The sequence below is a fragment of the Lynx rufus genome, unplaced genomic scaffold (assembly GCF_022079265.1).
Source record: "Lynx rufus isolate CCGP_SWC_20201006 ecotype Redwood Valley unplaced genomic scaffold, mLynRuf1.p SCAF_23, whole genome shotgun sequence".
NCBI lineage: Eukaryota > Metazoa > Chordata > Mammalia > Carnivora > Felidae > Lynx > Lynx rufus.
This window is the reverse complement of record NW_025814838.1, coordinates 14,621,445-14,634,610: the sequence shown is the minus strand read 5'-3', so window position 1 is coordinate 14,634,610 and position 13,166 is coordinate 14,621,445. Positions and strand designations below refer to the sequence as shown.

Genomic DNA, 13,166 nt, shown 5'->3' with positions numbered 1-13,166 from the left:
GGAGGCTCATGACCTGAGTTTCATCTCAGCCTGTTTTTTTGCAGGTATTTTGTGCCAGTAAGATGTGTACCATAGAAGTTTTTTCTTCTCATTTTTGACCAGCTTAAGCTCACCCTTCAGAGAGCACTGTTGTTCAAGTACCAAATCTTAATGATTCCACTATTCAGATCTCAGTCTTTGCCAGACAGGGTGGCCCCAAGAATGTCCACGTCCCAGTGCCCCGAACTTAGGACTGTGTCCCCTTACGCGGTGCAGGCGACTCCGCAGACGTGGTTAAGGGTCTTGAAAAAGGCAGAGGGCCTAAGTGGGCCTCGTGTGATCGCAAAGGTCCTTTGAGCAGCGAGAAAGAACTGGAAGCACCGAGGAAGCACTCTCGGCCGGGGCCTCCGGAAGGAGCCAGCCGTGCCGCCGCTCTCTGCTGAGCTCCGTGAGACCGTTTTGGACGTACAGCCTCCACAACCATAAGACGGTACATTTTGCATTAAAGCCACTAAGTAGGGGGTCACAGGTTACAAGAACCGTAGGAAATAAGACCGAGTTCTCCACCTCTGCATTCATGGCCACAGCCTGGACCCCTCAAGTCCCCCCTCCACCTGGCAGACAGGGGTCACTTTAAGTGCATCCGGACCGTGGCCTCCCCCGGCGAGAGCCTGCAGGCGGGGCCACCTCACAGCCCTCCACCCTGTCCCCGGGAGCCGAGAGCCTCCCGCCTGGGCCCGCACACCCTCTCGGGCAGCTCCTGCCCTCCTGGGGGCCACAGCCTCCTGCCCATTGCTGCTCTGGCCACCTCTGTGACTTATCTTACGTGTAACGTCCACCTCCCCCGGGGCCTGGGGGTTTTGTCCACTGTTGTAGCTGCAGGGGCTCGAACAGGGTCCCGCCCACATGGGTGCTCAACCACAGAACAGAGGGACAAAGCGACACATCCCGCAGGTTCTTCCTGTGCCTGGTAGGTCGCACGCCCTTCCTGTTGCGTCCTGGGTCCTCATGACCCGTCCTCCCCAGTCTGTAGCGCTTCTGCTGTCCTGCTGTCACATAGACCATTTGAAACCAAGTAATTGTCCAAGTTGGACTCTGGTGGCTCGTTGGCTCTTCGACACAACACCGTAAGGCGCGTCCTCATAATTAGACATTGGTCTAAATCCGGGTTATTCTCTCAGGATGAGTTCCACCAGAAGCGCCCGTTTTTGCTACACCCTCCTTGACGTTAAATGCAATGTTCTCCAAAGCATTTTCTTTTTCTCTCGTCTCCCAGCCAGGGCACGCTTCAGTGACGACGGGGGAGGAAAGCCACAGCCGGCCTGTTCTTTCACAGCCTTCAAACTGGGGCCAGAGCTAACCCCCCCCAAAGCTAGTTGGACGCACACCTAACGCTCGGGGGCTTTTGAAGACGGAAAATGCGCATGATCCGGGTTTTCCATTTCCCCTGTTGCACTCACCAGAGCTGGGTAGCGACTGTCCCCTCTGAGACCACTCCTGCCGTCCTCACACCCCGCTGGTTGGACGCCCCGCCTGGAGCCGTTTGCATTTGGAAGCCCTGACTTAATCAGATTCTCCCCTGCTCTGTCTTACAGCGACATTACTCCTCCCGGAGAACCACTGACCAAGAACAGCCGACCCAAAGCGGCTTCCCGCTTCCCCAAGCTGTCCCGAGGTCACCCCAGAGAGACACGCAACGTGGAGCCCCAGAGCGGCGACCTCTGACCTCAGCAGCATCCCAGACTCGGGCCCTATGTGCCGCGCCAGCTGCCTCTCCCCAGCAGCTCTGCGTCCGGCCTGGCCGCGGCGGCTGGTCCCTTACTCCCTGGAGTGACAGCCATGTCCACCCGGTGACCCCCCAGGGAGCTCACCCTCCCCACCGGCTCCAGGACCCTAATTAAACTGCTCAGTCTCAGAGGGCAAGGAGGCTCCTCGCTGGACGGCCACACGCACGCTCTCCCAGGGCCGGCGCGGGGCAGCGGGAGGGTGGGCGCCAGGTCGAGCTCGCAGCCCGCTGGGTGACGTGCACAACTCTGAGATTCCGTTGGGTCAGAAACCTTGTCTTGACTCTTTGCCACGTGGGAATTAGAAGGACTGTTATTACCCTTTTTCCTTTAATGTCACTGCCTGCTGTAACCTTTGGACACGTGGGGTGCAGAGCCGGAGGTCTTCCCCCTTCCCCTTTCGCTCTCCACCAGTGGTCATCAGACAACCTGCTGTGGCCCCCGTGGCCAGCAGTGGCCGACGCGGCCTCCTTGTGAAGGAGCCCTTAGCGATGCTGAACTGGGCTGCTTGCAGCACTTTCCCTGCCTTCCTGGGTTGGCTTCTGGACGTACCGGCCCACGTAGGAAACCTGAGGCCGCCCCGGGCCCACGCGCACCTCCGTGGGCTTGGTGGCACCTCCACCATCTGGGCCAGCCCTCGGCAGCAACCCAGGGACCCTAGGCTGGCCAGAATCCAGGGCCTTGACCTCACTAGCCAAGAGGCCTCGAGGTCATGAGAGACATTCCGTTCTGCGAACCATCGTGGAAGAGGCTGTGGCCCCGGGGCCTTGCACACCTAGCACCTGGGCCCCGTGGTGCTCGGCGTGGCTCCCTGCGAACTTGGACCGTGTCCAGTCTGAACAGATCGTGGTCCTTCCCTAAAGACACGCTCGTGCTGGACTCTCTACCCCCCACGTGCTCTTGGTGCCCCCGGCCTGGATTCTTTGATTCCCCCATCTCAGAGCAGGCCCCGTGGGCTGGGGCGGAGTGGGGAAGGGGCTGAAAAGGAGCAGCTCTGCCCGGCTCACGCTCCACTGCTCCCACATCAGATCACCTGAGAACCAGAGCCCTTTCACAGTGTCAACGCCCAGAATCACACAACTGTCATGCTCAGCCGGTGCGTATAGTCACGCGGAGCTTGCGCCTTCGGGGGGAAATGCTGACATACTAGATCAGATGTGAGACGGAGCAGGAGGAAGATGGGGCTTGAGGTGTTTGTGAAAAATGGCCGGTGCAAGGCTGACGAAGTCCGCCTCCTGGGGCTGCTCGAGTCAGCCTGAGACTTGGCAAGCCACCCGGTAAGCATCGAGCCTTTTCCCGGTGGAGGGGAACTCTGGAAGGTCTTCGCGCAACCCCCTGCTCGCCAGAAGGAAGCGGAGACCGTGGACGCACAGCTCTGCAGGGCAGCCGATGGGCCCGAACCGCTTGTGAGGGGACGTTCAGTCAGGTGAGCCAGGCCCCGGTCCAGAACGAACGCCCTGTTGACGGCGGTCGGAAGCCAGAGGGGCCCCGCCGTCAGCTCCTGGGGGTTCAGAGGCCCTGAGACGCCAAGTCCCCGAATGGCACCACGGGGTGTTGTTGGCCAATGTGCCCACTGCACATGCCTTGCTGTCACCTCCAGCCCCCACGGTGCCAGGTGGCCCCCGTCGCTTGCTGTGCCATCGGAGTCCTCGTGGACTGAATCGGGGACCATCTGAAAGCTCAGGCGGCCCCCGGCCTGCCTCCACCTAGGTCAGTTGGAGGCAGGTGTGTGGTGCCCACAGAGGGACGGTCCTGCACTGCCGGCCTGGGAGCAGAACCCACCCCTGCGCTGTCCCCTGTTTGCATCAGATACGGAGTGGAGCCCCCTGTGTCTGACCACCCCCCGCCCCGCACCCCACGCCGCCATCCCCACCACCCACGGGCAAAGGGTTCGCATCACCGAGCCTGGTGGGGACCTGACCTGAAACCAGTCTGCGTGTAAATCTGACCTCGCCTTCTCTAAAACCCCTCCCAGGAACAGGCTTAGACACTCTGTGCAGGGATCCAAGTGCCCTGAACTGTACGGACAGGTGCCAGGCCTGGATAAACACTTACACACTCAGCCTCTATTTACAAAAAGAGAATCCCTGTCTTTTAAAGCTTAACTCTTCATGGAGCACGGGCCCTACACACAGACCAGCGCCTCTGATTTCGGTTCAGACACGCACGTGACACACGACAGCAGCTCCTCCGAGCCCTAACTCTGGAGTCACGGAGAATGTTCGGCTGTGGTTCAGTCTATCCAGCTGCTTAGGACCCCCTGCCCTACTGTCTGGTGAGGCGGGATGGATGGAGAAGCAGTGGAATTCTGGTTCCTGGAGAAAGAACCAGAGACCCGGGTCCAGCCCGGTGCAGGCTGGGATCGGATGCACAAGCCCCCCTCAGCCCCGTGCCCTGTCAGAAGGAAAGAACCAGAAATCGTTCCTGTCTCCTGGATCCAGTAAGATCCTTTGGTGCCTCCAAAGGTGGAATCCGAGGAAGGGGCGGCAGTGTTCCCCTGGGAGAGGACATTCTGTCCCGTTACCTTTAGCACCAATAACGAGGCACATGTGAGGGCTTTGTGGGTACAGAGGGATCACCTGACTGAGGTGTAAAGACGGAACCCATCGTATTAGGACACCTGGCACGAGATGGGAACAGAGGGAGGGGTACGGGCCATGGTCTGTGGACAGGGTGTGACTGCACACGCCGGGCTCTGCTCCGTGGCTTGGCCCCGTGGAGGCTTGGTCCGGAGAACCACTCGGAGTTGGCACCGACCGGCAGGTGTGGCTTCTGCCTTTCAAAACAAGAGGCGGCCCAACCTGTCCACACCGCAGGCTGGATACAGCAGCAGCGGCCCATGCTGAGAGCCGACAGGCACGGCCGGCCTGGTAATTGATCCACTTTGCGGCCAAGAGTCAGGAAACAGGAACGAAGAGCCACCAGGCCAGTTGCTCAGAGAATACCCTGATTGCCCAGCTCCCAGAACCCGGGTCACACTAAGTGTCCCCTTTTTCTCTCAGCTCCACAGGGGACAGTTTGCAAGCCTGAGGCCCAGGTCTCTAGGCCTTGAACCGCACCCCACCCCCACTCCACCCGCTCCCCTTCACGTGGGGCACCAGCCAGCCCCCCACACGGAGGCCAGGCCTTATCCTCTGAGGTCCCAGCAGCCACCCTGCCCACCAGGCTCTTCCAGAAGCCTTTATGCTTCAGCCTCTGGCCCCTCTGTACCAGGGGCAGAGCCCGTTCCCGTGAGGGGCTCCGCTCCCCCGGGAACAACTCGCCTTGCCGGGGTGTGGACCTGACGCAGAGAACAGGCTCCCTTTTCCGCCAGAGAAAGACACTGCGAGGGCCCCGCCTGCGCAGGAACAGCAGGCTGGCCCGGAAGCGTCCCCGAAGGGTCACACCTCAGGCTCGCTCTCAACCCCACAGGCAGTAATTGTCTTGAGCTTTCCTCAGCGTTTCACTGGGGCCTGCCACGCGTGGAGGACTCCGCAGGGGCTGCCCGCAGGCAGGCATTTGCTCCTGAGCAAGGTCTCGCACGGCGATCATTCTTCCAAGTATTTCGCATTGTTTCATTAAAGCGAACATTAAATATTTGCTGTTCGGTTTGGCTTCTGTGCTAATTTTGCACAATTGTAGCACTGTATATTTTATCTAACACTTCTGTGCCAGAAAGTTCATTTCCATGTTTCTGTAACACGTGGTCTTGATTAGGTTTCTTAAATACAACTTCAGCTACGGGCTCAGGAGGCGAGAGGGGGGGAACACCGGTCCCCCCACCCCCCAGCCCCTGCTCAGAGCAGACCAGCTACAGGCTCACCCTGCCGCTGCCCCGATGCCCCCTGACCCATTCCCCTCCGGGTTTCACCCCTTGCCGTCAACCTTGAGCCATTGCTGGGTACAGGCTGGATTTTTGATAGCTGGGAGTTAGGCCCAGGGGTCTTTACTTCTGTGTCTAAATCCCAATCCCCATCCTGAATCAGTTTCCTTAGCGGAAAAAAGAAATCCGCTTTCTCTGCAAGACGGTTGAGCCTACAGCATGGATGAGCACACCCACTGGTAGAACAGGCTGAACTAGTGTCCTGAGGCCCAGGGGGTCAGTTCTTGGGGGCACATGAATGCTTCATCATATAACTGGAAAACCACTACCGACCTGTCCAGGTACCACCCTTCCCCTTGGAACCAGGGCCGGTCTGCTTCCCACCTCGATGAATTAAGTGGAGTGGCCACTCCTCCACCTTGAAGATTCTTGATCACCATCAAGAGGCCATGCAGGGGGGAAGGCCCTTGCAAAAACTGGGACTGGGCCATGGAAGGATACAAAATGGCAGATTGCACATTTGCACCCAGAGGGGCTGAAATCAGCCTGGAGAGCAGGAGTTTCCAGGAGTGAGGGGATGTGGACCTCTGAGGAGCTTTTATGATCAAGGATTCATCCTAGGAAGGATGGCTTTACTCCACAGCCTTAGTGGCACCACCCCTGGTGTAGTCATTTGGTACAACACTCTGATTACCTTAGTAGACACGGATGTCTCGGAGGAGGGAGATCTCGGAATGCAGGAGCCGTCACATCCTGGGGGAAGGACCCCCAATGTCTGGGTCCCCGTGAGCCCTCTGCAGGGGGGTAAGACGGCAACGTATCTAGAGCCTCGTGCACTGTCTGGACGTGAGTGGGGCTAGCAGGTCACAGGTTGGCTCTGAAATGTGTAATAGTATGTTAACTACCCTCTTATGTTAAAGTTTACACAATAGAATTTTTAAACAAATGTGTTTAATTTTCTAAAGTCTCTTATATTAAAGTTTTCTTTTGGAATAAGTTGTGGTAATTTTGTTACAATCTGGTTGAGACACACCTCTTTACAATGACAATAAAAATGATCACGTTTTATAAATTAGATGGCCCACTTACAGTTGGCTTCTCTGTGTTCTTTTTCAGCAGTTGGGGATTAGGTCAACTTTCAATATACACATCATGAATATTTCCAGAAAGGTCATTCCCCCATTTCATAGGAGAGCCTGGAACCAGAATTTGCTCAAACCAACCTCAGCCGAAATGGAGCAGAATCCCATTTTGAGTCGTTAGCCCTGTAGAATCAAAATACCATACACAAAATCCCTCATTGAAGGTTCCTATTCACCTAGACTATTACTGGGCACCCAATGTATACCAGGCGTGGGCATAGAGCAGAGGACATGACAGAGACACACCCGCCCCCCCCCCCCCCATCTTGCATTTGTGTTCAAGGTGAGACCATGAAGAATGAAGATTTTCTAAGTCAGCCATCCAGGTAAGTACAGCCTGTGTTAGGTACCACGAAGTAATAGCTGGGCCTGGGGAGCCAAGAACAGGACCCGGGACCTACTCTGAACCACACAGGTGGGGGTAGGGTCTCCTCTGTGGCGCTGCTGACCCTGGGGGCTGGAGAAGGCTGTGCCGGATAGGCCAATTCCAGTAAGGAATTGAAACGAGCCTGTCCTAGAAGGCAGAAGAATATGATTCGTGTGCTGTAGGCGGCTCTGAGGGATGTGGCGATCAAAACTATTAGTAGGGCTCAGGCATTGGTATACGATCATAAGGTCTTAATACCAAAAATATGCAACCAATTCCTAACTTAATACTGGGTTAATTGAACAATAGAAGCAATAATGCTAGTATGAGTAACAAGAAATGTTTCTCCTTGCATAAGCTTATATCAGAGCTGATAAGTACTGATAGTTAACAAGAAGATAAAAATAACTATAAACTAAGTATCAAACCAGTTGTCGACCAATACAGGTATGCAATCAAAGAAAGATTAAAAGAAGTAAAAGGGACTCCACAAACACAGACCCCGCCTGTTTACCAATAACATCACCTCTAGCATTTCTAGTATTAGAGGCACTGCCTGCCCAGGGACATTCGTTACACGGCCGTGGTATCCTGACCATACAAAGGTCGCATAATCACTTGTTCCCTAAATAGGAACTCCTATGAATGGCCACACGAGGGTTTTACTGTCTCTTACTTCCAATCCATGAAACTGCACCCTACAGAGCATTAATTCACTGTCCCAAAGAGACTACACCAGTACAACCAGTAGGGACCATGGGCCAACAATTTAGGTTGGGGTCACCTTGGAGAATAAAATAACCTCCGAGGGACTTAGATTTAGACTTAGCAGTCAAAAGTGCAACATCACTTATTGATCCAAAATACTTGATCAACAGAACAAGTTACCCTAAAGATAATAGTGCAACCCTATTTTAGAGTCAGTATTGACAATACAGTTTACGACCTCAGTGTTGGATCAGGACATCCCGATGGTTCAGCAAAGTTTCATTTGTTCAACAATTACAGTCCTGTGTGATCTGAGTTCAGACCAGAGCAATCCAGGTCGGTTTCTATCAAACAACTTGGTACTAATTCTTACATCTCCATATCTATGATACAGAGATTTAATTCTTACATATTTTTCTTCTTTTTGTTTTCTATTTTTTTCTACTTTTTTCAAGTATGCCTGGGTGCTGGACAAGCTGAAGGCAGAGCAGGAAGCACTGACATCTCCCTGTGGAAGTTTGAGACCAAGAAATACTACGCCTCACCGTCATCGATGCCCCAGGTCACCATGACTTTATCAAGAACATGATCAGTCACCTCACAGACTGCGCTGTGCTGATTGTGGCAAGTGGTGTAGCTGAGTTTGAACCTGGCATCTCCAATAAAGGGCTGACCTGTGAGCATGTTCTGCTGGCCTATACACTGGGTGTGAAGCAGCTCATTGTGGCAGTCAGTATGACAGACATCACGAACCTCCTTACAGTCGTGCATGCTTTGAGGAGATCAGCAAGGAGATGAAGGCCTAAGTCAAGAACATCAGTTTCAACTCTGAAGCTGTCGCCTTCGTGCCCATCTCAGGCTGGCATGCGGACAGCATGATAGAACCCAGCAACAAGATGTCCTGGTTCAGAGGCTGGAAGATCACCAGGAAGGAAGGAAACGTGGTGGGCATGACCCTGCTAGAAGCGCTGGACTCCATCATGTCCCCTGCCCTCCCTGTGAACAAGCCCCTGTGGTTGTATATAAGATTGGGGGCATTGGCACCATGTCCATGGGCCGGGTAGAAACGAGCTTCCTCAGGCTAGGCATGGTGGTGACCACGGTCTCCTGTAACACTACCATGGAGGTCAAGTCTATAGAGATGCACCATGGGGCCCTGGCTGAGGCCCTGCCTGGTGACAATGTGGGCTTCAATGTGAAGCTATCTGCGGGGAAGGAAACAGACAATGAAATCCAAGAGTCACAGAGAACTCCCTTCGGATGTAACTTGCATCCATCCTCTGCATGACATATCATAGTGAAACTAGCAAAATACAAAGATAAGGAGAGAATTCTGAAAGCAACTAGGGACAAACGGGCATTCACCTACGAGGAAAGACACATAAGGGTAGTAGCAGACCTATGCACAGAAACTTAGCAGGCCAGAAGGGAGTGACAGGAAATATTCAATGTGCTGAATAGGAAAAATATTCAGCCAAGAATCCTTTATCCAGCAGGCTGTCATTCAAAATAGAAGGAGATACACAGGTTTCCCCCCCAACCAAGAAAACTGAAGGAGTTCATCACCACTAAACTAGCCCTATAAGAGATCCAAAGGGGACTCTGTGAGTGCAATATTCCAAAGACCACAAAGGACCAGAAACATTGCTACAAGCATGAAACCTACAGATAACACAGTGACACTAAATCCACATCTTTCAATAATAACACTGAATGTAAATGGACTCATTGCTCCAATCAAAAGACAGATGTTATCAGAATGCATTAAAAAAACAAGACCCATCTATTTTCTGTCCCATTTTAGACCTGAGGACACCTTCAGATTGAAAGTGAGGGGATGGAGAACCATCTATCATGCTACTGGAAGTCAAAAGAAAGCTGGAGTAGCCATGCCTATATCATACAAACTAGATTTTAAACTCAAGGCTGTAACAAGAAATGAAGAAAGGTATTATATCATCATTATGGGGTCTATCCATCAAGAAAAGCTAACAATTATAAATGTTTATGAACCCAATTTGTAGCACCCAAATACATAAAATAATCACAAACATAAGCAATCTTATTGGTAAAAATGTGGTAATTGCCAGGTGACTTTAATACTCCACTTACAACAATGGACAGATCATCTAGGCAGAAAATCAATAAGGAAACAATGACCCTGAATGATAAACTGGACCAGATGGACTTGACAGATATATTCACAACTTTTCATCCAAAAGCAGCAGAATACACATTCTTCTTGACTGCACATGGAACATTCTCCAAGAAAGATCACATACTGGGTCACAAAACAGCCCTCAATAAATATAAAAGAACTGAAATCATACTATGCACATTTTGAGATCACAATGCTATGAAACTTGAAATCAACCACAAGAAAACCTCCAAATGCATGGAGGTTAAAGAACATCCTACTAAAGAATGAATGGGTCAACCAGGTAATTAAAGAAGAAATTTAAAAATATGTGAAAAGAAATGAAACTGAAAACATGACAGTTCAAACCCTTTGGAATGCAACAAAATGCAGTCCTAAGAGGAAAATACATTGCAGTTCAGACCTGTCTCAAGAAAAATCCCAAATACAAAATCTAACAGCACACCTAAAGGATTAGAAGCAGAACACCAAAGAAACTCCAAGGCCAGCAGAAGAAGAGAAATAATAAAGATTAGAGCAGAGGGGTGTCCGGGTGGCTCAGTCAGTTGAGCGTCTCACTTTGGCTCAGGTCATGATCTTGCAGTTTCTGAGTTCGAGCCCCATGTCAGGCTCTGTGCTGACAGGTCAGAGCCTGCAGCCTGCTTCAGATTCTGTGTCTCCTTCTCTCTCTGCCCCTCACCCTCTTGTGCTTTGTCTCTATCAAAAAATAAATAAATGTAAAAAATTTTTTGAAAAAAAGAAAATAAAAGATTAGAGCAGAAGTAAACAATATAGAATCCAAAAAACAGTAAAACAGATCAATGAAACTAAGAGCTAGGTTTTTGAAAAATAAAATTGATTAACCCCTAGCCAGACTTGTCAAAAAGAGACAGGACCCAAATAGATAAAATCAAGAATGAAATTGGACTTATCACAAACAACCCCTCAGAAATATGGTTATCAAAGAATACTATGAAAAATTTTATGCCAACATACTGGACAACCTGGAAGAAATGGACAAATTCCTAAACACCCATACACTACCAAAACTCAAACTGGAGGAAATAGAAAATTTGAACAGACCCATAACTAGTGAAGAAATTAAATCCGTTATCAAAAATCTCCCAACAAATAAGAGTCCTGGGTCAGATGGCTTTCCAGGAGAATTCTACCAGTTAATACCAATCCTTCTCATGCTGTTCCAATATGTAAAGAAAACTTGTGGATTCATTCTATGAAGCCAGCATTACTTTGATTCCCAAACCAGACAGGGACCCCACAAAAAAGGAGAACTACAGGCCAATATCCCTGATGAACATGGATGCAAAAATTCTCAACAAGATACTAGCAAATCGAATTCAATGACATATAAAAAGAATTATTCACCATGATCGAGTGGGATTCATTCCCGGGTTGCAGGGCTGGTTCATTATTCCCAAACCGATCAATGTGATTCATCACATTAAAAAAGAAAGGAGAAAAAAAAAAAAAGGAGAAGAACCGTATGATCCTGTCAATCGATGCAGAAAAAGCATTTGACAAAATATGGCACCGTTTCTTGATAAAAACCCTCAAGAAAGTCAGGATAGAAGGAACATACTTAAACATCATAAAAGCCATATATGAAAAGCTCACAACTAATATCATCCTCACTGGGGAAATACAGAGAGCTTTCCCCCTGAGATGGGAACAAGACAGGGATGTCCACTCTCACCGCTGTTGTTTAACATAGTGTTGGAAGTCCTAGCATCGGCAGTCAGACAGCAAAAGGAAATAAAAGGCATCAAAATGGGCAAAGAAGAAGTCAAACTTTCACTTTTTATGGACGACATGATACTCTACATGGAAAACCTGAAAGACTCCATGAAAAGGCTGCTAGAACTGATACATGAATTCAGCAAAGTCATGGGATAAAAATCATTGTACAGAATTTGGTTGCATTTTTGTATACCCAGTAATGAAGCAACAGAAAGAGAAATAAAGAAACTTATCCCATTTACAATTGCAACCAAGACCATAAAATACCTAGGAATAAACCTAACCAATGATGTAAAAGATCTGTATGCTGAAAACTATAGAAACCTTATGAAGGAAATTGAAGAAAACACAAAAAAATGGAAAAACATTCCATGCTCATGGATTGGAAGAATAAATATTGTTAAAATGTCAATACTCCCCAAAGCAATCTACACATTCAATGAAATCCCAATCAAAATTCCATCAGCATTCTTCTCAAAGCTAGAAGAAACAATCCTAAATTTTGTATGGAACCACGAAAGACCCTGAATAGCCAAATTAATATTAAAGAAGAACACCAAAGCAGGAGGCATCACAATCCCAGACTTTAGCCTCTACTACAAAGCTGTAATCATCAAGATAGCATGGTATTGGCACAAACACAGACACATAGACCAATGGAATAGAATAGAAACCCCAGAACTAGACCCACAAAAGTATGGCCAACTAATCTTTGACAAAGCAGGAAAGAGTATCCAATGGAAAAAAGTCTCTTTAGCAAATGGTGGTGGGAGATCTGGACAGCAACATGCAGAAGAATGAAACTACACCACTGTCTTACACCACTCACAAAAATAAACTCAAAATGGATGAAAGACCTAAATGTGAGACAGGAAACCATCAAAACCCCGGAGGAGAAAACAGGCAACAACCTCTTTGACCTCAGCCGCAGCAATTTCTTGCTCATCACGTCTCCAAAGGCAAGGGAATTAAAAGCAAAAGTGAATTATTGGGACCTCATGAAGATAAAAAGCTTCTGCACTGCAAAGGAAACAACCAACAAAACTAAAAGGCAACTGACAGGATGGGAAAAGATATTTGCAAATGACATATCAGATGAAAAGTTAGTGTTCAAAATCTATAAAGAACTTAGGAAATCCAACACGCAAAAAACAAATAATCCAGTGAAGAAATGGGCATAAGACATGAATAGCCACTTTGCCAAAGAAGACATCTAGATGGCCAACAGACACATGAAAAGATGCTCAACATCACTCATCATCAGGGAAATGCAAATCAAAACCACACTGAGATAACCTCCTCACACAGGTCAGAGTGGCTAAAATGAGCAAATCAGGAGACTATAGATGCTGGCGAGGATGTAGAGAAATGAGAACCCCCTTGCACTGTTGGTGAGAATGCAAACTGGTGCAGCCGCTCTGGAAAACAGCGTGGAGGTTCCTCAAAAAATTAAAAATAGATCTACCCTGTGACCCAACAATAGCACTAC

At 49.6% G+C, this 13,166-nt stretch overlaps 1 protein-coding gene and 1 pseudogene across 2 annotated transcripts in view; both read left to right on the top strand.

The window, feature by feature from the left end:
• Nucleotides 1–6,653, top strand: part of SNX29 (sorting nexin 29) — a 499,996-nt gene extending 493,343 nt beyond the window's left edge. Inside the window, exon 21 of one of the 2 annotated variants that reach the window (XM_047087507.1) lies at nucleotides 1,575–6,653. In XM_047087507.1, coding sequence (XP_046943463.1) covers nucleotides 1,575–1,704 — 130 coding nt within the window. In that variant the 3' untranslated portion in view covers nucleotides 1,705–6,653. Of the gene's footprint in view, nucleotides 1–1,255 lie in introns of both variants that reach the window. The other variant, XM_047087509.1, reaches the window with a different exon arrangement.
• On the top strand, nucleotides 4,049–9,215 carry LOC124518032 (elongation factor 1-alpha-like; annotated as a pseudogene).
• Nucleotides 9,216–13,166: the final 3,951 nt, after the last annotated feature.